The sequence below is a fragment of the Hylobates moloch genome, unplaced genomic scaffold (genome assembly GCF_009828535.3).
Source record: "Hylobates moloch isolate HMO894 unplaced genomic scaffold, HMol_V3 SCAFFOLD_17, whole genome shotgun sequence".
NCBI lineage: Eukaryota > Metazoa > Chordata > Mammalia > Primates > Hylobatidae > Hylobates > Hylobates moloch.
Window position 1 is genome coordinate 37,552,659 of NW_026652292.1, and position 25,929 is coordinate 37,578,587.

The window sequence follows — 25,929 nt, forward strand, 5'->3', positions numbered from 1 at the left end:
ATAAGAGCTGAGAATAAAAAAGAGCTATCCAATCTTAGAAGATTTGAAAGAAGAACACTGAAACAAACAGCAAAATCCAAATAAGACCTGATCGTTTGCTCTAGCCACGTTAAATTATTGGCAGGCTATATGAGAACTCCATCTATCTCTATATTTACAGTTTATTTATTTCTTTCATAAAAGTTTTCATTATTTTCTTTTGGTCATAATAAATATATGACAGCATTAATAGTATCAAATATTACTTAAATGATTTCCACAACTATTTCTGTTTCCATAATAAATCTCTAATATTAAAATAAAAACCTTCAAAGTATTGCTATATATGATACCTAGATGAGTGAACTTTGCTTAACTGTAGTCAAGGTTTTGGTAGCCAGAATTTACAAAATAAGTTATATAATATTACCTACAGAATTCTTTCCCACAGGGGTCACTCTTTCCAGGTGGATCTCACATTACTACTTTTGAAGGAGAAAAGTAGAAAACACTATGTAATTGCAATGTATCAATATCAATAACTTCCAGGTGAAGTAAATTCTCTGTAACAATAATAGAAATTCCACTTTCCAATAATGTTCATGGGAAAATCCTAGAATATTCCAATGTGGGATACTTTGTTATTCTACCTTTTTTTTTTTTTTTTTTGCTTGGAAGATGTTGCATGACTTAGGGAATGGAAATCATTTTGTCAGATAATTTGGCAATAAATATATTTCCCACATGCTTGGTCTTGTAAATCCTATCTGGCAAAGTAGCCATTTAATCGATAGAGTAAGAAAATAGAGATTTAATCTAGAAAGTGATTGAACTAGCACTGAGTGTAGAAGCTGGACAAAAATAGAAATATCATTGCTCTGTAGTTTCTCCAATTTTATAAATGATTACTAATGACTAATGAATCAATTGCCTAGCTCCTCTGTACAGTTTGGGAAAACAGAAGAGCAGAAAACCCTCTGCCTTGAGATTGCTGTACTATGGTGACTATAAGGGAATACAATTAGTCATGTTCACTAGTAACTTGTTAAATCAAATCAGCTTTATAATCATGAGACACTAAGAAAGTTATGAGCAACCAATAATGCCAAGGTGATAAAATATGAAGGCACATTTGTAAATGTGAATTACTCAGAATATGAGGTAGATAATTTATTGTTACCTGTTGCTATAATAATTCCTTACTAATGAGACTTTATTAATTTGGAGTTTGAGATGATTTGGAATCTTGGCTGAGATTTGTCCTTCTATTCACTGTGAAGATGAGATTTGGAAAGCAAGTTAACAGCCAAACAATGAGGATAATATTTTTGAAAGTCCAAGTTCTACATTCTCATTCTTTATTAATAAATAATAAATGGCATTATTGCCTTCTTTTAACCCAGGTGAAGAGGAGAATATGGGGCAAGTCTATTCACACCAGAAGCAAAAGTAATAAAACCCTTAGACCACTGGAGAAAAGAAAAGAAGAGATAAATTGTTCAGGAAGTGATGGAGAAGAGGTGAGACATGAGCAGTGTTGTGCTGACAAATGATTAACAATTGCAGCATTTGATAATTTTTATGGTGTAATACCTCACATCATGAATAATTTCAAGTTACCAGTCTGATATCATTGAATGTAGAATTAGAAAGATAAAATATACACAAATAACCTGAAGGGCATAGATATTAGTAAAACCTATTTTGTTAGTAAAAATTAGTAAAAATGTATTAAAATTATTAGAATATGGTGAATTAGAGTTTTTATTACCTTTGTTTTTAATATAATTAATTTAAATGTACGTTCATATAATTTAATTTAAAATAACTTATGTGTTTAACAGCAGGATAACAACATTCCTAAAAATCTAAAAGTCAATTTCTTTGAATTTTTATTGATACATAATATTTGTACATACTTATGGGGTAAATGTAACATTTTGTTACATGCATAGAATGTGTAATTATCAAGTCAGGGTATTTTGGGTATTCATCATCTGGCGCATTTATAATTTCTTTTCTTTTTTTTCTTTTTTTTTTTTTGAGATGGATTCTTGCTCTGTCGCTCAGGCTGGAGTGCAAATGGCACAATCTTGGCTGACTGCACCTCTGCCTCCCAGGTTCAAGCGATTCTCCTGCCTCAGCCTCCCCATGAGCTAGGATTACAGGCCCATGCCACCATGCCCAGCTAATTTTTGTAGTTTTAGTAGAGATGGGATTTTGCCGTATTGGCCAGCCTGATCTTGAACTCCTGACCTCAGGTGATCCACCTGCCTCACCCTCCCAAAGTGCTGGGGTTACAGGCGTGAGCCACCGTGCCCGGCTGAGCATTTATCATTTCTATGTGTTAGGAACGTTTCAAGTCATCTCCTCTAACTATTCTGAAATACACAATACATTGTTGTTAACTATAGTCACCCTACTATGCTATCAAACATTAGAACTTATTCTATCTAACTGTATGTCTATACCCATTCTCCCCATCCCCCACCGCTCAAAACACCTCCACTCCTTTCTGAGCCTCTAGTAGCTATCATTATTTTATGTCTCTCTGTAAGTTTAATGATTTTTAGCTCCCACATATCAGTAAGTTTTATTGTTCTGTGTTTTGATAATAGCAGATATCTTCCTTTCACTTCTGAGTGTTGGATTCCCTGAAGCATATCTTTCAGGTCTGGTTTAGTGGTGATAAATTCCCTCAGTTTTTGCTTGTCTAGGAAAGGCTTTATTTCTCTTTCATTTGTGAAAGGTAACTTTGCTGGATACAGTGTCCTTGTGTGGCAATTTTTCTTTCATCACTTTGTATATATCATCCCATTCTCTCCTGGCCTGTAGGGTTTCTGTTGAGAAATCTGCTGTTAGTCTGTGGAGGTTCTCTTATGTGTGACTAGACACTTTTCTCTTGATGTTTTTAGAATTCTTTTTTCATCTTTGACTTTTGACAGTTTGACTATAATGTGTCAGGGAGGATCTTTGAGCTTCCTGTATCTGGATTTCTAAATCTCTTGCTAGGCTTGAGAAGGTTATTAGCTATTATTATGTTAAATAGGTTTTCTATGCCATGGATCTTCACTGTTCAGGCTGCATTGTTAGTGGAAGCTCTGGTGAGGTTTTGCTGGAAACAGGGACACCAGTCCAGTCTTGTTGCCCCACAGGTGCTACTGGTGGGCCAAGAGTGCCTGTTCTTGGACTGTTCTTGGACCCCTGAGCAGTGTACACAGCCAATGGTGTTAGCAGGTTTAGGCAGGCCAATTCTTGAGCCTCCAGGTCGCTTGCTTGGGTGCCAGTAGGAGCAGCTGTGGATAAAGCAGATGGGTGAGTCCTTGGGCCCCTGAGCAGCATGCACAGTACGAGCCATGGCAGTAGGGTGGTGGGATAACTCTTGGGCTTTCAGGCAGCATTCCCTGGTATCAATGGTGGCTGTGATGGGCCAGGTGGGCCATTCCCTATGCCCCCAGCTAGCACATATGGATGCTGATGTTGGTGGCGGCAGCAGGCTGGGCTGACCCATCTTCAGGCCCTTGGGAAGACTGCACAGATACCAATAGTGGTGGACAGGGTGAGGCAATCCTCAGGCTTTCAGGCCGCATGCTTGAGTGCCAGCAGCAGGTTTTCTGGGCTTGTGGTTAGGGCCTCTGGTGGTGCACACATGTGCCCAGAGTGACCGATGGGGTGGGGTGATACCCCAGGTCCCTTAGTGGCTAGGTGGGGAATACCAGGTGAGGTGGGCTTCTCTTTAGGATCCCCCCCATAGTGTGCATGGGTGTAAGGTGTAGTGGGCACAGTAGGGAAGTCCTTAGGTCTCCAGATTGAGTGCTTGGATGACAGGCATTACTGGGCTGTAATTAGAGCCCCTGATGCTATGTGTGTGCAGCTGGGGTGACTTACAGGGCAGGACAACTCCCCAGGTCCCTGGGCAGCATGCTCGCGGGAGTGGTGGTGGTGCCAGGCCAGGTATGCCTGTCCTGAGGCCCCCAGTGGCATGCATAGGAATAGGCTGTGGTGGGCAAAGTGGGGCAATTCCCAGGCCCTGGTTGGCATGCCCCACCAGCAGCAGGCTATCCTCAGCATGTATGCAAGTGTGTGGCAATCTTGCTGCTGGAGGTGGGGTGGGGTTCTGCCAGTGGCAGCCAATCTAGGCAGGTGGCTCTCAGGCTCTGTGGAGCTCATGCTACAGCTCTCTGGCAGTGATAACAGCAGGTAGTGGGTGGGAAGATTCTAACAATAAAATTTTATGAGCTTATATAAGCTGGTGCTAGCACACCACTGGATCTTGGATTCATTCTCTTTACCAGGGTTGAGCCCCTGGGAGATAGTAAAACATATCCAAATAAATTTGGAGGAATCAAAAAATATTGTACATTGAACTGTGATTCCCTGGACATAGACTAAAGAGTTTACAGGTCTTGCAGAGAAACCATGAATTCAGAATGGCACCACAAACAACATGGTTGGAGAGCAAGAAAGCAGCAATGTTGGAGGAAGTGAAAGGATATGGGGTAATATTTCAAATTTCATAAAGCCTACTTGTGGTTTCCACAAGCTCAGTGTGCTATATGGGGTGACAAAAAATTGTGAGAAAATTCGTGGAACAGAAGACACCTTAACTAGATGGTATGATAGGAAACATGGGTTTCAAAGTGGATGCTACTACATATAAAGCTTCAAAAGACCAGATAGCAAGACTGGTTCAAGATGGATATTGTTTGAGGATGCTTGGTACTTAGGTAGCACAGAACATTCACAATAGCAGCCAGCATAGTGTGAAACGACAGCTGGTGGACCAGTGTCCCCATCATACCTCTTCCATGAGTATTTGGATGAATCTTGAAAAGGGGAAGATAAAATAAAAAAACCTATAGCAAGACAAAAATAGTCCTAATAGGGAGCTTAAGTTTAAGCTCATTAAGTAGTTACCTTGAATAATATTAATTGAAAAGTTTAAGACTTTTTTCCTCATTAATTGGGATAGGAGCAGGAAGGAAAGAAAAACTTGGAGAAAATAAAGTTACATTTTTGGAGTATGATATGGTTTGGCTGTGTCCTCCCACTCAAAATCTCATCTTGAATTGTAATCACCATAATCCCCATGTGTCAAGGGTGGGACCAAGGGTAGAGGTAATTGGCTCATGGGGGTGGTTTCCCCCGTTGTGTTCTCATGATAGTGAGTGGGTCTCACGAGATCTGATCATCTTATAAGCGTCTGGCATTTTCTCTGCTTGTACTCACTCCATCCTGCTGTCCTGTGAAGAAGGTGCCTGCCTCTTCTTTGCCTTCTGCCATGATTGTAAGTTTCCTGAGGCCTCCCCAGCAATGTGGAACTGTGAGTCAATTAAACCTCTTTCCTTTATAAATTATCCAGTCTTGGGCAGTTCTTTATAGCAGCATGAAAACGGACTAAACAGGGTACATCTGAGTTCTAGCAAAAGTTACATTTTAGAATACATTTGAGTTTTGATTTCTCTGTAGTTAGCACACACTTATAAGGGGAATGTTTTCTTAATTAAGAAATTGTTTTCAAACATCTTTATGTAAATTATGTTTCATTTCAAAATAAATTGCTAGCCAAAATTTTTCTTTCAATTCTCTCATGTTTGCACCAACCTTAGAAATCCCACATTTATGCTTTCCTGTCACCTCCAGAATGGTACGTCAACAGATGAATGGATTAAAAAAAGTGTGTATACTCAATGGAATACTATTGAGCCTTAAAAAAGAAGGAAATTCTATCATTTACAACATAAACGGAATTGAAAAACATTATGCTAAATGAAATAAGCCAAGTACAGTAAAAAAAAAAATACTGTGTGGTTTAACTTACATGTGGAATCTAAAACAATGGAAGTCATAGAAGCAGAGAGTAGAATGGTGGTTGCAGAGGCTGGGGATGGGAGGAGGAATGGAAGACAATGGATAAAGTATACAACATCTCAGATGGGAGAAATGTTCTTTTCTTTTGAGTTCTATTGTACAGCTTGGTGAATATAGTGAATAATAGGATATTGTGCATTCTAAAATTGCCAAGAGACTAAGTTTCAAATGTTCTCATCACAAAAAAGTTAACTATTTGAGATGATGACATGTCAACTAGATTGATTAACTAGGTTGATTTAATTATTCCACATTGTATTAAATCATAACATCACTTTACCTGCACACATTTACACCATTATAAATTATCAATTAAACATTTTTATTGTGTGATTTTTATGTTGACACCTATATCTCATGATTTGTGAGCACATTGTTTTCTATTATTTTGTGCCATTACAGGCATTGCAAATAACTGTTTACTTAGTGATTTGTTATGTTAAAAAATTTTTATTCTAGGCTCTTTAAGCTTGTGTAGTGCTTCATAATAATACATTAGGCTTTTTGAGCAGAATTTCTTGAATCTAGCTGCTTTACACATTTTTTTAAAGTTCTTTTTGATTTATAAAGTTTCTTTGGGAACAGTGAGACTAGTTAGTAAACTAGACATGACTGTTATTACTTAGTATATCCTTCCTAGAGTGTGGATGTAGCAATAGCTGTAGGTGGTCTGTCATATCTCCTTAGCTCTCACTTCTACACACCAAAGCCTACTTAATGAAATCTCTGCTACTCTCTGCCTGAGGGCTTTTTAATAGCCTTGGGGAAACTCTTAGCATAGGTAAAAGGCAATCCAGAAATAACAGAGAGTTAATGATGCTACAGTAGCACTCAAACTTGGACAGTTGGGGAGTTGATAGAAAAATATTCTCACTTTCTCTCTCCTCAGTTGGAGTAACTCTGAGATGTGTTCTACATTGTCTTCTAAATGTGGAATTAAGTCACATTTGCCTACACTAAAAACCAAGGTCATAATACACAATATTGCCTTCATTTCTTTCCCAGCCTTATCACTTTCCATTCTATACCACTGATTCTTGGATCACCATCCATGTAAACTGCATTTATCTCTTTGACTCAGGACCTGCTTTTGAGAAAACATAATCTAAATTAACAGGGAGTCACAATTATAGAAAAAGATACTTTTGAACTTAATGTATGAAAAATAAACAGTTTTATAATAAAGTTGCAAAAGCAACATTGTAAATATGAATGTTTGAAATTAAATAACTTATTATAAGTTCCTCTCTTCTTTCTTTCTTTCGAAACAACAATAACAGCAGCAAAAGCTAAAATTTTTATGGTGTTTAGTAAGTTCCAGGACATGCTCTAAATATTTTACACATAAAATTCTGTTAATTCTTATAACATCTTTATGGTGTATCATAATGGTAGGCATACAGAGAAAAAGTGATAAGTTGAATTTCATGCCCAGAATCATAACTCACAAATGGTAAAGACTGGGTCTAACTCAAGCAGTGAGATTTCAAAGCCTATACTAATAAATATCTTGCTATGTAGCTTCTATGCAACCTAATCTGCAACTATTGCTTCAATAACTACCTGCACAGACATGGCTCCCAAATTTATAATTCTAATCTATGCCTTGTCTATGACCTCCAGAACTGTCAACCACTGTCCCCCTTGGAAATTGTTCTTAGATGTCCCCAGGGGAAGAGCACTTCAAAGCCAAGGTATTAAAAGTCAAACACATTTTTTTCCTTTAAATATGATTCTCTTCTACATACCACACTTTAGTTAATATCACAAAATTCAATGAGTGAATGTAGAAAGGATTCAGGATATTACCTTATCTTCTTAATTTTCTGAGAGTTTTAAATCATGAATGAGTTATGAATTAGCAATGAATTTTTCTACATGCTTTCTCTGCATCTAATGAAATGATTGTATGCTCCTCATTTTTTCAGTTAAAATGGTGAATCATGTTGATTGATTTTATAATGTCAAACTAACCTCACATTCCTAGGATTTATTGCACTTGGTCATGGCTTATTTTCCTTTTTGTGTTTTGCTGAATTCTATTTGTTAACATTTTTTATAATTATTTTTGTATCTATTTTCATTAGTGGTCTGTGATTTTCTTTTATTGCAGTATCTTTTCTCATATTGGTATCACAGTAATGCTGATCACATAAAATAAGTTGTGAAGTTTTTCCACTTTCCCTACTTTTCTGAAAGAGTTCATGTAACATTGGCATTCTTTCTTCCTTAAAAATTTAATGGCCATGCATGGTGGCTCACGCCTGTAATCCCAGCACTTTGGGAGGCTGAGATGGGCAGATCACCTGAGGTCAGGAGTTTGTGATTAGCCTGACTAACATGGTGAAACCCCATCCCTATGAAAAATACAAAATTAGCTGGGCGTGGTGGCAGACACCTGTAATCCCTGCTACTTGGTTGGCTGAGGCAGGAGAATCGCTCGAACTCACGGGTGGAGACTGCAGTGAGCTGAGATAGCACCATTGCACTCTAGCCTGTGCAAAAAGAGTGGAGTTCCATCTCAAAAAGAAAAAAAAATTAACAAGATTCACTAGTAAAGCCATCTGGGCCTTGAGATTTTTTTCCTATGGGTAAGTTTTTAGTTAACATTTCAATTTCTGTACCTTAATTTGCAAAGCGGCTTTCAAAAAAAATCACAATCAGTTATTGAGTTCTATCAAATGCTTTTCCTTCATCAGTTGAGATAATCATATTATTGTCTCTTTATTGTATTAATATAGGAAATTACATTGATTGTTTTTTTTTTTAAATCTTGGAATTTAAAACTTGGAAACCTGGAGTAAATCCAGGTTAGTTGTCATGTATTATCGTTTTAAACTACTGAAAATCCTTGTTTGATGATATTTTGTTTAGGAGTTTTGAGATATTTATTCATGAGAGATGTTGGCCTATGATTTTCCTTTTTTAAAAGTAATGCCATTTTAGTTTGGATGTCACAATTATTCTGGCCTCCTAAAATGAATAGGAAATTATCCCTTTGAAGAAGGTTTCCTTCCCTTTAGGTTTCCTTCCCTTTAGGAAGGCATTTAGAGTAGAGGTAGATCATCTTAATACCCTCGAAGGTAGAGATGAGTTGAAGAATTAGTCCTTGATAAGGTTAAACCTGACTCCTATGATGTTTACCAGGGCCTCCTTTTCGGTAAACCATGAACTCCAAATTTTAGTCCCGGTCTAAAAGTCTGCTACTCTCTTAGTATCTTGGTACTACATTTCTCTTGGATTCCATGCCTCTTGGCTTCTTTGCTGTTAGATCTCTCAGTTTCTAGGCCATTGCTTGTAAATCAGCAGATGCCTCCAGGTTAAAAGCTAGGCCAAATGCTGGGCTCATTTCTGTACTTTGCTTCTCTCTAGGATCTTGGTCTTTCACGTCCTCACTGATGCCTTCACACAGATGTTTTTGAAATTGCATCCAACTATTCTAATTATTTCTAGTGGGAGTGCTGATCTGATAAAAGCTTCTCTGCCATATGTGCAGGCAGAGAGTGTCCAAAGTAATCTTCAGGTGCAAAAAAAATTAGTCATACCACTTAAAACAATATTAGCTGCATCAGCATGACAGCTCAGTCATAGGTGACTCATTGGGCCAGGGTGCATCTAACTAAGAGTTTTTGAAAAAGCCTGGAGATGCTGTGGAGCCCATAAACCAGTCCAGAGCAGCCTAACTCTAGGCTGTTTCTTTGTGAGAAAAAGACATTCTTATGTGTTTATACTGTTGTTGTTGGATGTCTACTCCCAGCAGCTAAATGCAATTCCTATTTGATTGAGAAGAGGACAAGACAAACAAACTTATTTGATGAGAACTAAAATGATGACTATATGTTTGAGCTAGAAAAGGAAAATTTGGGATAGATAAGAGCAATCCGTCTTTACTTTCTGAGGAGTAATTCAACAAAAAAATTTACCTCTAGAAGTAACATAATAAATTTATATGCTTATAAAATCAGATTCAGAAAGAGTTAAATATGTGCAATAATGACAGATATCAGTTAAGTATTAATAATAAAAATTTTGGTTAGATATTATACTCTGATCATTACTTAGATGAAATGTGAGAAAACCTGTCTTTCCTTCTGCCTACATGCCATATAAAGTACTAGGCTGACTGGGCACAGTATTAGGCCTAGATTATGCTATGTTTATGGTGATTCTACCTCTCTAAATAAGCCAATTCAAGGAAGTCCTAGCCAGAGCAACCAGGCAAAGGAAAAAAAATAAATAAAAGGCATCCACATAGGAAAAGAAGAAGTCAAACTGTCTCTCCTAATTGACAATATGATTCTATACCTAGAAAACCCTAACAACTTCTCCAAAAGTCTCCTGGAATGACGTCAGTAAAATTTTAGGGTACACAACCAACGTACAAAAATAAATAACATTACTATACATTAATAATGTTCAAGCTGAAGACAAAATCAAGAATGCAATCTAATTTATAATAGCCACAAAAAAGTAAAAATAAAATAAAATATTTAGAAATATATCTGACCAATTTGGGTGGATCATGAGGTCAGGAGATTGAGATCATCCTGTCTAACATGGTGAAACCCTGTCTCTAATAAAAATACAAAAAAATTAGCTGTGTGTGGTGGTGGGCGCCTGTAGTCCCAGCTACTTGGGAGGCTGAGGGAGGAGAATGGCATGAACCTGGGAGGCGGAGCTTGCAGTGAGCCGAGATCGCACTACTACACTCCAGCCTGGGTGACAGAGTGAGACTCCATCTCAAAAAAAAAAAAAAAAAAAAAAAAAAAAAAAGAAATATATCTAACCAAGAAAGTGAAAGATCTCTACAAGGAAAACTTGTACAAGTGAAAACAAAATACTGCTGGAAGAGATCAAACATGCAAACAAAGGTACAAGTATTTTATCCTCATATGTTCAAACCAAAAAAGAGTCAGAATAAGCAAAAAGAACAAAGCTGCAGGTATTATATTACCTAACTTCAGATTATACTATAAACCTACAGTAACCAGAAAAGCATGGTACTGGTACAAAAACAGACACATAGACCAATGGAACAGAACAGAGAACCCAGCTTGCATGCCTATAGCTATTTAATCTTCAACAATGTTGACAAAAATAAGCAATGAGGAAAGGACTCCCTATTCAATAAATGATGCTGAGAAAGCTGGCTAGCATATGCAGAATAATGAAACTGGACCTGTATCTTTCACCATATACAAAAATTAACTCAAGTTAGGTTAAAATTTTAAATGTAACGACTCAAACTATGAGAATCCTAGAAGAAAACCTAGGAAATACCATTCTGGACATCAGCCTTGGGAAAGAATTTATGATTAAGCCCTCAAAAGCAATTGCAACGGAAACAAAAATTGACAAGTGGGACTTAATTAAACTAAAGAGCTTCTGCACAGCAAAAGAAGCTATCAACAGAGTAACCAGATAATCTACAGAATGGGAGTAAGTGTTTGCAAACTATGCATCTGACAAAGGTGTAATATCCAGAATCCATTAGGAACGTAAACAATTGAAGGAGCAAAGAACAAATAACCTCATTAAGAAATGGGCAAAAACATGAACAGACACTTCTCAAAAGAAGACATGCAAGTGGCCAACAAACTTATGAAAAAATGTTTCACATCACTAATGATCAGACAAATGCAAATCAAAACCACAGTGAGATACCATCTCATACCAGTCAAAATGGTTACTATTAAAAAGTCAAAAATCAACAGATGCTGGAGAAGCTGTGGAGAAAGTGGTTGCTTATACACTACTGGTGGGAATGTAAGTAGTTCAGCCACAGTGGAAAGCAGTTTGGAGATTTCTCAAAGAACTCAAAACAGAACTACCATTACCCAGCAATCCCATTACTGGGTATATAGCCAAAGAAGATAAATCATTCTACTAAAAAGACACATGTACTCACATGTTTGTTGCAGTGCTGTTCACAATAACAAAGATATGAAATGAATCTAGGTGGTCATCAATGGTGGATTGGTATATATACACTGTGGAATACTATACAGCCATAAAAAAGAACAAAATCATATTCTTTTCAGCAACATAGATACAGCTAGAGGTCATTATTCTAAGAAGTTTAATGCAGTAGTAGAAAACTAAATACTGCATATTCTCACTTCTAAGTAGTAGCTAATCATTGGGTACTTACATATATAAAGATGGAAATAATAGACACTGGGGAACTACTAGAAGGGAGACGAAAGTAGCAGGACAAGGGTTGAAAAACTGTTGGTACCATGCTCAGTACTTGGGTGATGGGATCAATTGTACCCCTTACCCAGGTAACAAAACTGCACATGCCTTCCCTGAATCTAAGATACAAGTTGAAATTACTTTAAAAAAAAAAGTCAGTTCAAGTTTTTAAAAACATAACAATAATACCTGAGTATTTCTTTTTTTCCCAATAGTTAAAATAATAACAATTTAAATGCTTGTAAATACTGAAAATGATAGTAGAACTATTATATTTGTATTTGCTCCTATAGATATCCAACCTCTACTTTACTTTGATGTAGTAAATCAACTTTAATTTTAAAGCTCTAATTTTGAGAGCCACAGAGGAGATTTTCTTTCATCCATAATCTTTCTGCTATAACCTCCAGCAAAGCATAAGAGCAACTAATGTTAGGGATTAGCCAGATGTGTTTTGAATATTGGCTAAATTGTTTTCATAGCTCAATCCATCATACCTTCAGCTTTATTTGAGCTCTCCCTTGCTGATGAGCTGAAATTTTACATTGTGTAAAAAGTGTATTTTATCTGAAAGCCAGGAGTCAGAACTGAATAAAGCCATGGATATTGATTATTCCTCATTAACTTTGAGTTCTTAGAGCAAATAGGCTCATTTCAGTTCCAATCCATACTATGGACAGAATGACTAACTTACAAGAGTACTCATAAGAAAACTGACAAAAATGTGTTTCAAAGAGTCATGTTTAAAAAAAGAAAAAGAAAGAAGAAAGAAAAACACGGGTGGACAGCTTTTCATAAATAATGTACTACCCTCTTAAATGGAGATAATTATATGCTCCAAATTCTTTAGGTGGGATTAGATTTGGACTTTTTCAGCTGCATGCACAGAGTCAATTCCTTCTCACCTTGTGGTCAACAACTTTTAACCACGGACAAATTATCCATAGTTAATGGTATCGGGGGAATTTAATATGTGGCTCCGGCTTTTCAGCATCACGCCCTATTTAACAGACTAGGCTATACATTCCAGAATGGAAAATTCCACCTCCATTCTCGCCCTAGGCTTGAGGAGAAACCTGAGGTTACGTTGCCCAATAGTGGCACCAAACTCTGCAGGAATTTGCATGTGTCACATAACCTTGTGGGTCTCAGCTTTCCATCCTTTAAAATTACCTGCATGGATTGGATGATTTCTAAGAACGTTTTTAGAGCTGTTGTCTATCTATGGTCCTAGAATTAATGATTCCACTCCACAAATATCCTTTAAACACTTAATTTGTACCCAGTTATATTTTAGACCCTGAGATGAAAAAAATGAAAGTTGTCTTTATCTTCTCTGTCCCATTCATGTTGAGCCTAGTCAATGGAATGTGAACTGACCTGAAGTACATCATATATGAGCAGGATTTAAATGTCCTGGCAGAGTTTGATTTGGCTTCTCGCATTCCTATTATCCACTATACACACTATACAAAGTGGCCCCTGAGAGCCACTGGTCCTCTAGCTGGGACCCAGCATGAGATCACATAGAGTATACCCAAGCTTGAGCCCAGATGACCCCAGGGAGCCCAGGTAAGCCACAGTAAACCTTCAGACTTGTGAGCAAGGAACAAACATTTGCTGTTGTAAGTCACTGAGATTGTGTAGTTGTTTCTTGCTACCTCAGAAGCTGACTAATATAGTAGTTTATTATTTAGTAGGAAAGAGATGTCACCTTCCCAGAAATAATTTTAGTGTAACGTGAAAAGATTCTATGTTTAAAGCCTTTCAAGATCTTAATTTGGTATAAAGAAAATAATTTGACACATTATTTTATTTGTCAATCATTTGATCAGGTTGTTTTCTCTACTTTATATCTGAAGACCTTGAAGCTCAGAGATGATTTATTACTGGCCACAAATCACCCATCTTGAGTGGGGAGAACTGTAATAAAATTTAGAACCTCTGAGTTTTGAATTGAAACTCTAGGTCCATCTTGTATATTATTCTCCTGCCTCTGGCATAAGTATTTTAGTTATTATGTATTGAATCAGGTTTACATGCAAGTTCTTAAATAAATTGACAATAGCTGATTCAGGCCAAAAGGAACTTATTTATGAAAAGGTTGAGTAGTCCAAATAAACAATAGGCAGGCTGAAAAATCTGGAAAGGGGCAGCCTGAAATTGTACCCCAAATCATCCCAGAACCATATATATTTTTTTTCTACCAAGTACCAGATGCAATAGGTTGGATCACAGGCACCACTGGCACTAGATATTGAATGCTATTGCTGTTATTAGTGTGGCAGGCATATTGTCCTTGAAAACTTGATCTTGTTGCCACCAACCCTGTAGTCATGACCAAAGAGAATTCTTCCTGATATCCTCCTCTTTGTGTCCCTTGCCCTAGAAGAAAAGTTTGGAACAGCTGAATCTTAGGTCAAGGACCTAGGTGTTCGAATTTTCAGCTTTATGCTTACACTAAGAAGTTTCTCCCAAGTTAAGAAAAGGGTTCTGATGCTAGACAGCTAAAACAATGACAAATGCTAGGCAAATACAAAATATATTTTTGCAAATGCTCTTCTTGAAGCTACAGTGTAGGACAGACTAGGCTGTGTGCGCCTTCCTTTCATTCTGGGATACTAGGTAGTTCAGGGATTTTACTGTGCTGGAGTCTCTGCATCAAGGCTGGGTATATGGGAAATGCAAATTTTATCTCTGGTTAGAAACATGAAGCAAAGAGCAAGTAAAGTCTGCTAAGGAAAAAGATGAGCTCGAGAAATAAAGGGGCTGTAAATGTATGAAACTCAAGGAGAGAAGCAAGAAGCTAAATCCATATCCTAAGTAAACCTTATGGCAAAAGATTTTATAGTGTGGCTGTCTTTTCTAGATGCTTGGGCCACATGTGTGTGCACAGATTTGTTAAGGTAATATGCAAATTCAGATGCCTAGGACCATTTAAAGGTAGTTTGCAAATATTCTGTGATTGACTTTCAAATTTGGCCCTATTTTAACTAATATAAATAGACATCCCTAAAGCATTGGAAAGCATGAGTGTTATGTATTCAGAGAAATATGTTAACCTCATTTGGCTGGTAGGGATTCCGGAAACAAGATGTAAGCCAAAAATTAAATTCTTAGCCTTCCACCAGTCTGCATGGATGGCCCCCTCCTTGGCCAAGAGGATCTCAAAGAAAAATTAGTTCAGGCCATGTTGGGAGGGGAGGTCAGATATGCCTCATTATACCCCCTCCCTTTGGAGTTGAGGCAAAACTGACCAGCGCTAACATTAAAATAGAGACCATAAGACCTACAAGACAGACTCTTTGTAGCAGTAAGATACCCAACTCCAACCTGATTCTGATATAGATAGCATCTAATGACAGATAGCAGGTCCTGAAGAAAAGAAAAGTATTTTACCCCAAAATGTAATTCTTTCATATATTTTGAAATGGCCCTGCAAAGCCATCTCTTTTGGGAGAATTTTGCCTTCTGTAGAGAGTCTCCTTCCCTTTCCAGGTCTTTTCCTGATTCAGGGGAAATTTAAGAGTTTGATATCTTTTAAGTTCTGATAAGAGACATTTACCATCTATTCTTTCTGAAGCTTGCTACCTGGAGGTTTCATCTACGTAACAAGAACATTGGCTTCCACAGCCCCCCTTATCTTAACTTTTTCAACCAATTGCCAGTCAGAAAATCTTTGACTCCACCGTTGGCATGTGAGTGGGCTGAACCAATATATACCTCACATTTATTGATTTATGTCTTTGCCTGTAACTTTTGTTTCCTTAAAATGTATAAAACCAAGCTGTAACTCAACCACCTTGGGCATATGTTCTAAGGACTTCTTGAGGCTGTGTTCCAGGCCATGGTCAGTCATATTTGAGTCATATTTGGCTCAGAATAAACTTCTTCAAATATTTTTGAAGAGGGGAAGAAGGCATGGGCTTGAACTGAAATCTAATTATATGTTAAGAGTGACAGGTAATTGTTTTAAGCATTTGATTATGAAGTCCCTTGGTGTACTTTTCTTCGTTTATGTTATGCATGGGGTTTTTCCTTTCTGGCTGGTAGGAATATAAACATTTCCAACCTTGTTTGAGCTCTGTAACCAACCTGTAATCCAACCTCTTGGGTAGTTCTTTGCTGGGCCTCAGATGGTTTCCTCATACCTGTGAGCTGACTGATACTCACCCAGAGGCTGGAGGATGGCCCTAACCAAATTTTTATCTCATAACTCTCTCTCTGTGTAGCTCTCTCCTTTTTGTTCCCTGCCCTGTGAACTCTAGTTGGCTGTACGTCCTTACAGTCCCAACTCTGTTTTCTTAACTCTGGGAGACTCCCAGGCTCCACTTGGGACTTTCCTCCTTTTCTTGAGGCCTAAAAATTTTATCAAGGCTGTAAACTAGGGCAATTGTAGGACCCACCTAATTTGTTTTCTCTCTCCCAGGAATCACTGCTCTATAGTGTGTAGAGTCCAATGGCTGAAAAACCATTGTTTTATTTAGCTTGTTTCTGGGTTATTTTGGATTGTCCTTGTTATGCTTTCTTGATCCAGAGTGGAATGTAATTGTACGGATAATTTGTGCTATTGTTTATATCAATATCAACAATAAAGGAAGTGTTTTTTAAAAATACAGTATTTTTATTGTAATTTCTCCAAAGTTGTAATTAAATTGATAGTGCTTCCTAAAGGTATTTTTGAGTTGTAAAAAGTACATTGTATGCAACAGTGAAAAAATATATTGATAATTATGCCCAAAAGGCAATGTGTAATTTAGGATTTTATAACATTCCAAGTTCTCTAAGTATAGATCCCAACCTTAAAAGTTGCAAATACGGGCAAATTTCACACAGTTGGCCTTATTTATTAATAGCACATGTTTCTAGGAATGACTTATGTATAAAAGTAAGTCCCTGACTGCAATATATATATATAAGAAACAATTATTACATAGAAAAGAAAGAATAGTTTTGGCCAGGCGTGGTGGCTCACGCCTATAATCCCAGCACTTTGGGAGGCCAAGGCAGGTGGATCACGAGGTCAGGAGATGAAGACCATCCTGGCTAACACGGTGAAACCCCGTCTCTACTTAAAATACAAAAAACTAAATTAGCCGGGTGTGGTGGTGGGTGCCTGTAGTCCCAACTACTTGGGAGGCTGAGGCAGGAGAATGGCGTGAACCCAGGAGGTGGAGCTTGCAGTGAGCCGAGATTGTGCCACTGTACTCCAGCCTGGGCAACAGAGCAAGACTCCGTCTCAAAAAAGAAAAAAAAGTGAAAGAATAGTTTTATAATTTTTGTCTTCTCCTTAGCTAGTAAAACAGAGTTTCTACAGAAGTACCTACATCTATAGCCTCCATTTCTTAGGTTTAATTAAAATATTACTTATAGATTTTATCACCAGCCTCATTATATAGCTACCAAGTGGAGAGTGAAGAGAACCTTGATAACTCCATTTACAGAACCTTCACAATTATTCTAATTATTATGTGATAGATCAGAGATTACCACTGTGTATTTCAGCTTAATGTAAATGTTAAGTAATTCCCTATAGCAAGGAAATCATAATACAGTGTTGGAATAGACTTTAATCAAATTGACAACATTTTATCTTTATGAAATTTTAACTGAGGAACAGTTGCAATCCAGAAAGCAAGATTTACAGGAAGCACACAGTGACTAGTCCTGCAAGAGTTTATGTGACTTCTGCTACTATGGATCTGAGTGAAAGCGTTTTAGTCTCCTAGATAATTTTGCAAATGAGTAGACAGGTATAGAGGGATTGTGTCACTTTAAATTTTGCAAGAAACTGGTGAAGACTCAGAGTATAACGCATAGGTGCTCATGTCTGATTCCTGGTCATCCACATCAACTTCCCAGAGAATAAATGCTTTGAGGGGCCAACTAGAAATTACCTTTAAAAAAGGATAAGAGTCTTGGCCAGGCATGGTGGCTCATCTCTGTAATTCCAGCACTTTGGGAGGCCGAGGTGGGCAGATCACTTGAGGCAGAAGTTCAAGACCAGCCTGACCAACATGGTGAAACCCTGTCTCTACTAAAAATACAAAAATTAGCTGGGCATGGTGGTGGGTGCCTGTAATCCCAGCTACTTGGGAGACTGAGACATGAGAATTGCTTAAACCTGGGAGGCGGAGGCTGCAGTGAGCCGAGATCGTGCCACTGCACTCCAGCCTGGGAGACAGAGTGAGATTCCGTTAAAAAAAATGATAAGAGTCTTAACATGGTTACACAAGATCCACTTTCATTCTTTCATATTCTTGGTAGAAGGGAAATTGGACTCTTTGGGCTGCAAGTAACAGAGACAAGGGCTTACTTATATGTATATAGCAGTACAAGTGTGTCATATGGAATCAATGACAGTCATGAAGCCAAGCCTTGGGAAGGGACTCTAATCAGGAAATAGGAAACTGTGAAGCCTGAACACATCTCCACTTCTCTCTGCCTACCATATGCATTCTTGCACCTGCCCTGATTGGCTTTCGATGTTTGTAGTCTACGAAGGGAAGACAATGTTTCACAACTGAATTTACGTGCTATAGGTCTGTCAAAAGTAAAAACAAATTGGCAGTTCCAATTCTTAATTCCCAGAGAAGGGAATAGGAGTGGCCAGCTTGGTCAGGAGTTGACCTGTGGTCCAATGAGGAGATTATATTACTGTAAAGAGCCTATATTTATAGTTCAGCCTCTACAGAGGGAGTAGTTCCCAGGTAAGGCAAAATCATTGTGAAAAGATGTCTAAGCATCTGTGAGTGGAGTTGTGCTAACAGAAAGGAAGTATGGGGTTACATTCCCAACTTTTGACAAGTTAGTATCATGAGGTTGCTGTGCAGTGAGAGCAAATGTCATGTTAGATGTAATTTGGGGTTAAGAGTCTTAGATTCTACAGGCCTCAGGCTGGACTGTACCACCCAGACTGCTAAGCTTCCCTTAACGTCACCTTTTCAGTTACTGAAATCAGAGGGCCCCACTGCTGAGAGAATTTTGTGGTTTGATAACAGCTAATCTTTGTATCACACAGGGGTTTCTCAATGTTGGATTTAAGTTCTCTGGCATAAAGCTTGCCTGGTTTTATGTTACGATATCCTGCCTCTAATGACCTCAATAACGTTGCCAACTGCACCGTATTCCAAGCCAACCTTCTTTTTTTCTGGAACATCTGTACCTTACGAGCATGTTGAGTCTCTTATTAGAGAGATTGAAGGCCAGCCAGGTCCTTGATAAAAGGGAATACATTTTACAAATGGGTAAAGGAAGAATTGCCTCATGGTGCAGTATCAGTGGGAGGTTCCCATACCCACTTCCCATCCCCAAGTCCAATGGGGTGTGTTTTGTTTTCTGAATGAGGTAGGCTTTCTGCTATTTAGATGAGGCTTTCATCTTTGTTTACACTAAAAAAACTACAGAGAGTACTTCCAAGTTTTATTTATTTATTTATTATTTTTCAACTTTTATTTTAGGTTCAGGGATTACATGTTCAGGTTTGTTACATCGGTAAATTGCATTTCATGGGGGTTCAGTGTACAGATGATTTTGTCACCCAGGTAGTAAACATAGGTAGTTTTTTGACCTTTACACTCCTCCCACCTTCCTCGCTCAAGTAGGCCCTGGTATCTATTGTTCCCATCTTTGTGTCCACGTGTAAGCAATGTTTAGCTCCCACTTATAAATCAAAACGTGTAGTATTTGGTTTTCTGTTCCTGCATTAATTCACTTAGGATAATGACCTCCAGCTGCATTCATGTTGCTGCCAAGGACATTATTTCATTTTTCTCATGGCTGTATAGCTTTCTGTGGTGTATGTATACCACATTTTCTTTATCCAGTCCGCTGTTAATGGACATCTAGATAGATCCCATGTCTTGCTATTATGAATAGTGCTGTGATGAACATATGAGTACATGTATCTTTCTGGTAGAATGATTTATATTTTTTGGGGTATATACCCAGCAATAGGACTGCTGGGTTGAATGGTTATTGCACTTGATGAGTAAAGTGTTTGGGAGTAGGCTTCAGGCTTCTTTAGGTTTAAGGAAGGGTTACCACTATGAAAATAGAAGCTATCAGAATAGAAAGCCACAAACAACTATATCACATCTACTCACCTACCTGCTTTTGCAGGCACATACTCTGCCCTCCCTGTTGTTAACAGTCTATTCTCCCATCTAAGGCTGACATATATACTACCTCTCAGCCCCCTCATGCTGAATTAGGAAGATACCACCGACATATTTCCTTTTAATTTTTTGGCTAATTATCAAATTTTCTTGCTTTTCTGGATTGTTCCCATCTACATGTATGTATTTGATATTATTTACTTAAAAGAAAGAAATAAGCTTAACAACCATCAGCATAAATTTTTTAAATCAAATTTAAAATTTCACATAGAAAAAAATATTTTTACATAATTAACTCATTTTTTTCTACCCAATCATAAAACTTTACTTTTTACGACTTAAAAACAATAACATGGGAGGCTGAGGCAGGAGAATGGCGTGAACCCGGGAGGTGGAGCTTGCAGTGAGCCGAGATTGCACCACTGCACTCCAGCCTGGGCGACAGAGCGAGACTCCATCTCAAAAAAAAAAAAAGAAAGAAAGAAAAAAAAAAACAATAACAAAGAAAAAACCCACCAGGCACAGTCTTCACAAGCAAAAATTAAATTGCTTTAATTTTTCTTATTATTCTATGATAACATAGTCTTGGTATTATCTAAATGTTGACTTAAAGCTCCTGTTAATGTATTATCAGGATAGGAAACATAAAACACATTTGAAAGTCATTATTAATGCATTGCTATACAGATCTGAAAATCCAAGGTGACTTGTGAAGTCAAATTTTATAAACTTCTTTATTCTACATGAAGTGAAGAAGGATTCTGACACTTATTCAATTTTTTTTTTTTTTTTTGGCTGAAGTATCTACACTGTAGTAATTTCATGATTTGGTTTAATGATTTTATTAGCTGAAATATGAGACAACCACATTTAAATGAAAATATGAAGGTTATATGTTAACAGAAAAAGTTTCAAACTGGAAGGCAGACCTGCCCTTTTCTAAATGTCAGATCTTGGAACCCAGTTATTTAAGTGTTTTGATGCTATTTGAGTGCAAAAAATATTTTTCAAAGCTTCAAAGAATTTACTTATATTGAACAGAGGGAAAGACCTGTTGAATGAAAGTAACCACATCTATACGTATTGTATTAGCCCATTCTCACGCTGCTATGAAGAAATAACTGAGACTGGGTAATTATAAAGAAAAGAGGTTTAATTGAATCACAGTATCACATAGCTGGGGAGACCTTAGGAGACTTAACAATCATGGCAGAAAGCACCTCTTCACAGAGTGGCAGGAGAGAGAATGAGTGCAAGCATGGGAAATGCCAGACACTTATAAAAGCATCAGATCTCATGAGATTCACTTATTGTCATGAGAACAGCATTGAGGAACCACCCCATGATCCAATTACCTTCATCTGGTCCCACCCTTGACATGTGGAGATTATGAGGATTACAATTCAAGGTGAGATTTGGGTGGGGACACAGAGCCAAACCATATCACATATACAGTGAGATCAACTAACATGTTTATGGGTTTTAAGTTCATTAATAATGAACTGGACTCTGGGTCACTGTCACAGATGAGAAGTTTCATTTTAAAAGCTTTAAAAAAGAGAATGTAATAAATTGGTGTTGCCTTTAGGGGATCTTGTTCTAATGTACTTGAAAACATTTACTTATTCAAATTCAAAATGATTAAATCAAATGTTTGATGAAATTATAAAAAAGATATAAATCTAACCTTAGTTCTTCTTAATGGAGAAGCAAAGAGTAAAAATAGCTGGCAAAGTGTGAACTAAATATGTGCTTATTTTACTTTGCATTCCTTGGTGAATGTATATGGGTTTCTAGAATATCTTGTGTTTTATTCCATTGTTAACATAAGCAATGATGTCCAGGCTCTTGACAAATGTTAATTTCAATTTTAAACTCTATTTTTCAGGTCAGGTCCAATGCCATTAAAAACTGCATAGTTGTCCCAATTTTGAGCCCTTGAAATTACAAAAAAAAAAATCTCTTGTTTTCTGAGATAATAGCACTATTTTCCTGCAACAAGATTTAAACTGTTTTCAGCACATTACCACCTTAAAAAAACCCAGTAAACCCCTTGGCATAAATATTGAGAATTTAAATTACCAATTACTTATAAGTGGGCCTTAACTCTAATTTTAGGAAGAGGAAGTTTCTGTTGCCTAATTAGTTCATTTTATTGGCCTGAGGCTGCACTTAAAAAGAATAAAATTATCCATTATGTTTTTCTAATATCTCCCAAATGTTGTACCTATTAAGAATAGGGACACCATCAGCTTTCAATAGGGGTGCTATTGGCATTATAATGCGTCAGTTCTTCCTTAAACCAGAATGTCTCATAGAAATTGAGGATTATTTGGCATGTCTGGCCTGAACCCACTAAAAGCCTGGGCTGTCCCCACACATTTGCAAATGTCCTATAGAAAACAAACCACTCCCAGCTGGAAATCTAAACATCTCTGAGGAGAAGAACTATTTTATTCAATGTATCTACTCATTATCCAGTTATGGATAATGATTTCTAGGTTATTCGTGAATTGCAGCCAAAGCTTCCTATAGTTTAATTTTTTTCCTCAAAAGTAATTCAGATGAATATTTTTCTTTTCGTCCACTACAAGCTTATTATAAGGTATAAAACACAAGTTGATTACTTTTTAAATTTTCATTTGCCTAGGGAAATGAAGTAGTAATTTGAACACACACACACACACCACACACATACACACACACATGCCAGCTTTGTGACTTAGTTATATAACTGTCTTCAGAAAAAGGACATACTGCAAATATTGGAGGCACAGAGTTTCAAACACATCATATCAAAACTTGTAATTAGTGCTTTCAGATCCCTTCTCTTCAGTAAATCCAGAGTTGTTCAGTTAAAAACAAACAAATAACCCCCCCTCAAAACAAACAAACAAATAAAAATGCTGCAACTACTGGCACAGTGGCTCATGCTTGTAATCCCAGCACTTTGGGAGGCCGAGGCGGGCGGATCACCTGAGGTTGGGAGTTCGAGACCAGCTTGACCAACACGGAGAAACCCCGTCTCTACTAAAAATACAAAAAAAAAAAAAAAAAAATTAGCTGGGCATGGTGGCGCATGCCTGTAAATTCCAGCTACTCAGGAGTCTGAGGCAGGAGAATCACTTGAACCTGGGAGGTGGAGGTTGTAGTAAGCCGAGATGGCGCCATTGCACTCCAGCCTGGGCAACAAGAGCAAAACTCCGTCTCAAAAAAAAAAAAAAAAAGCCTGCAACTTCTCTAGTCTTAAACACACCAGTCCTATAGATGGATACTGTGAGTAAGGAGAAACAGAATGAATGAAAATGAAAACATGAACAAGTTAGATTTGACAAAATTACATTTCAATTAGTAATGACAAGATACTACACAAAGGTTTGTTTTCCAAATGTGAAATCTCCATTGACTTCACAAAGACATTGTAACACAGCAATCACATATTATAAAAAGCACCATCACAAATGTACCCAAAACCATATTCTTTTTTTTGTTGTTTGTTTTTGTTTTTGTTTTTGTTTTTTTTTGGAGACGGAATCTGGCTCTGTCGCCCAGGCTGGAGTGCAGTGGCGCAATCTCGGCTCACTGCAAGCTCCGCCTACCGGGTTCACACCATTCTCCTGCCTCAGCCTCCCGAATAGATGGAACTACAGGCGCCCGCCACTGTGCCTGGCTAATTTTTTTGTATTTTTGGTAGAGACAGGGTTTCACCGTGTTAGCCAGGATGGCTCGATCTCCTGACCTCATGATCTGCCCGCCTCGGCCTTCCAAAGTGCTGGGATTACAGGCGTGAGCCACCGCGCCCGGCCCCAAAACCATATTCTATAAAACTCAACTACTGCCTTTGTAAACTTTCATCTGGAAATCTTTTAAACAGCCATTTCAAGAAGCACTAACCTCATATGCATGCCCACCAATTAAAAAAAAAAGAAGAAAAAAGTAGAAAACTTACTATGCATCTATGACTTGAAGAAATACCAGCAGATACTTCTGGCACATCAAAATCCAAGTCCAGAGTAACTAGTTTCATATTTCTTATTATGAGCTCTCAGCAGGAATCTTATTATATGCTAAAATATTTAAGCTAGAAACATTTCTCTTTAGAAGTATTTCAGTTTTTAAGACTCAGTTTCAGAATAAAATTCAATGAATGTTATGTTGACAACATACAAAATTAAGAGAGACGAGTATATTTGACGGAGAAACTCCTATGTATGCTAAACCGGATTGAGAATCTCTACGTTTTAGTTTCCTTTTTAAAAGAAATTGCAATAGAGACTCAATGCAAATCCAGACACAACTGTTTTTATCTTCTTACCTCCATCTCCTGCTTATTTTTTTCCTCAAAAGTAATTCAGATGAATATTTTGCTTTTCATCCACTTTTAGTGCTTTTTTACACAAATTAAACATTGCAAAAACTTTCTATTTCAATTTTTAAAAGTCACAAATTCAGAAAGATTGGAGTTGCATCTCAAATATTTAAAATCAACTTACAATTAAAATTTTCAAATAATAGAAACAGTAGTTTAAAACTTATTTAATTGTCACTTATCAATCCAAAATTATTATCTTTCACTTCATTTTTAATGAGATTGATTTTCTTTTTTAAATAGCAATGTCACTACATCAGAATTTGGTGATTTTTTTTCTGCATTCAAAATACTTTCAAATTCTATGTTTTTGACAGGTTTCTAGATTACACAGAAAATGAATAAAAAACATTCTGTTGAATAAAATATACTGAATTATATAATAAGCAAGACACATTCCTTTGGAGGATAAACTGCTGGCAAAAAATAAAATCCTGTGTATATATGAGTGAGCAAGAAAATTCTTTCTCTTTTTTCTTCTTTTTCTTTCTTTTTCTGTCTCTTTCCCTTCTTTCCTTCCTTCTTTCCTTTCTTCTTTACTCTCAAAATCCACTTTTCCTAAAATATGTTCTACAAAACTGGAATTGAGAATTAAGGTGGGCAGGAAGGAGAGGGAAAATAAAAAAGATAAAATAAAGAGGGATAAAACTATAGCAAACAATTTGTAAAGGCTACAGTCACACTCCAAGATGGTAGGCACTGTTTGAAGTAATTTAAAATGGAGCAAAAGCTCAGATTTGTATTGTGGTATGAGGATCAAGGAGGAATTTAACACCTGAAACCACTGTGCCTTTTTATTGTACATGCTGCTTCCTCCTTCCTGCCTCCACAGAAAGGACTTTTTATCTCACTATTTCTTCCTCTTTGAGGTCCTTTAGGTGTGCATAGTGAGCAGGAAGTTTGTGTCTTCTGGGATAACTCAAAAGATATCTTAAAAGTCTCATTTTTAAGACTGTGTACATCTGTATGGATAGGGCTTGTATAACTGATTTCCCAATTTTGCGGTGAAATTCAACCTTTTCTTTTGTTTCCATTCTTAGAAAACATGGAGAGGCACTCTTTGATTTAGAAAAATTGAGATTATTAGAAATTTTGCTTTTCTGTGTTCTGTAATCCATTTGGCTACGACAAACTTCATACGTGACTGCTGTTTGGAGTCAGTGTGCAAACAAGCATTATCATTTTATGAAGAGATTTAATTAACTAGGTAATATGTTTGAACATCCAGTACAAGGTGAAGGCTGCAAAACAAATTAGTTTTACCCGCTATCTGAAAAGCATTCCTTCAAACGGAGGGATATTCAATGTATTTGATTCTTTACTCATAGATCAGGTAGTAAAACAACTAGTTTTATTTTTTTATTTTGACTAAAGTCTTTTCATTTTTTCTTCACTACA

At 37.2% G+C, this 25,929-nt stretch overlaps 1 protein-coding gene across 1 annotated transcript in view; it reads right to left on the bottom strand.

The window, feature by feature from the left end:
• The window catches only part of C6 (complement C6), a 118,311-nt gene extending 93,923 nt beyond the window's left edge, over positions 1–24,388 (bottom strand). The window contains exon 1 of the mRNA XM_032135299.2: positions 24,112–24,388. Coding sequence (XP_031991190.1) covers positions 24,112–24,118 — 7 coding nt within the window. The 5' untranslated portion in view covers positions 24,119–24,388. The remainder of the gene's footprint in view (positions 1–24,111) is intronic.
• Between the last annotated feature and the right edge of the window lie 1,541 nt (positions 24,389–25,929).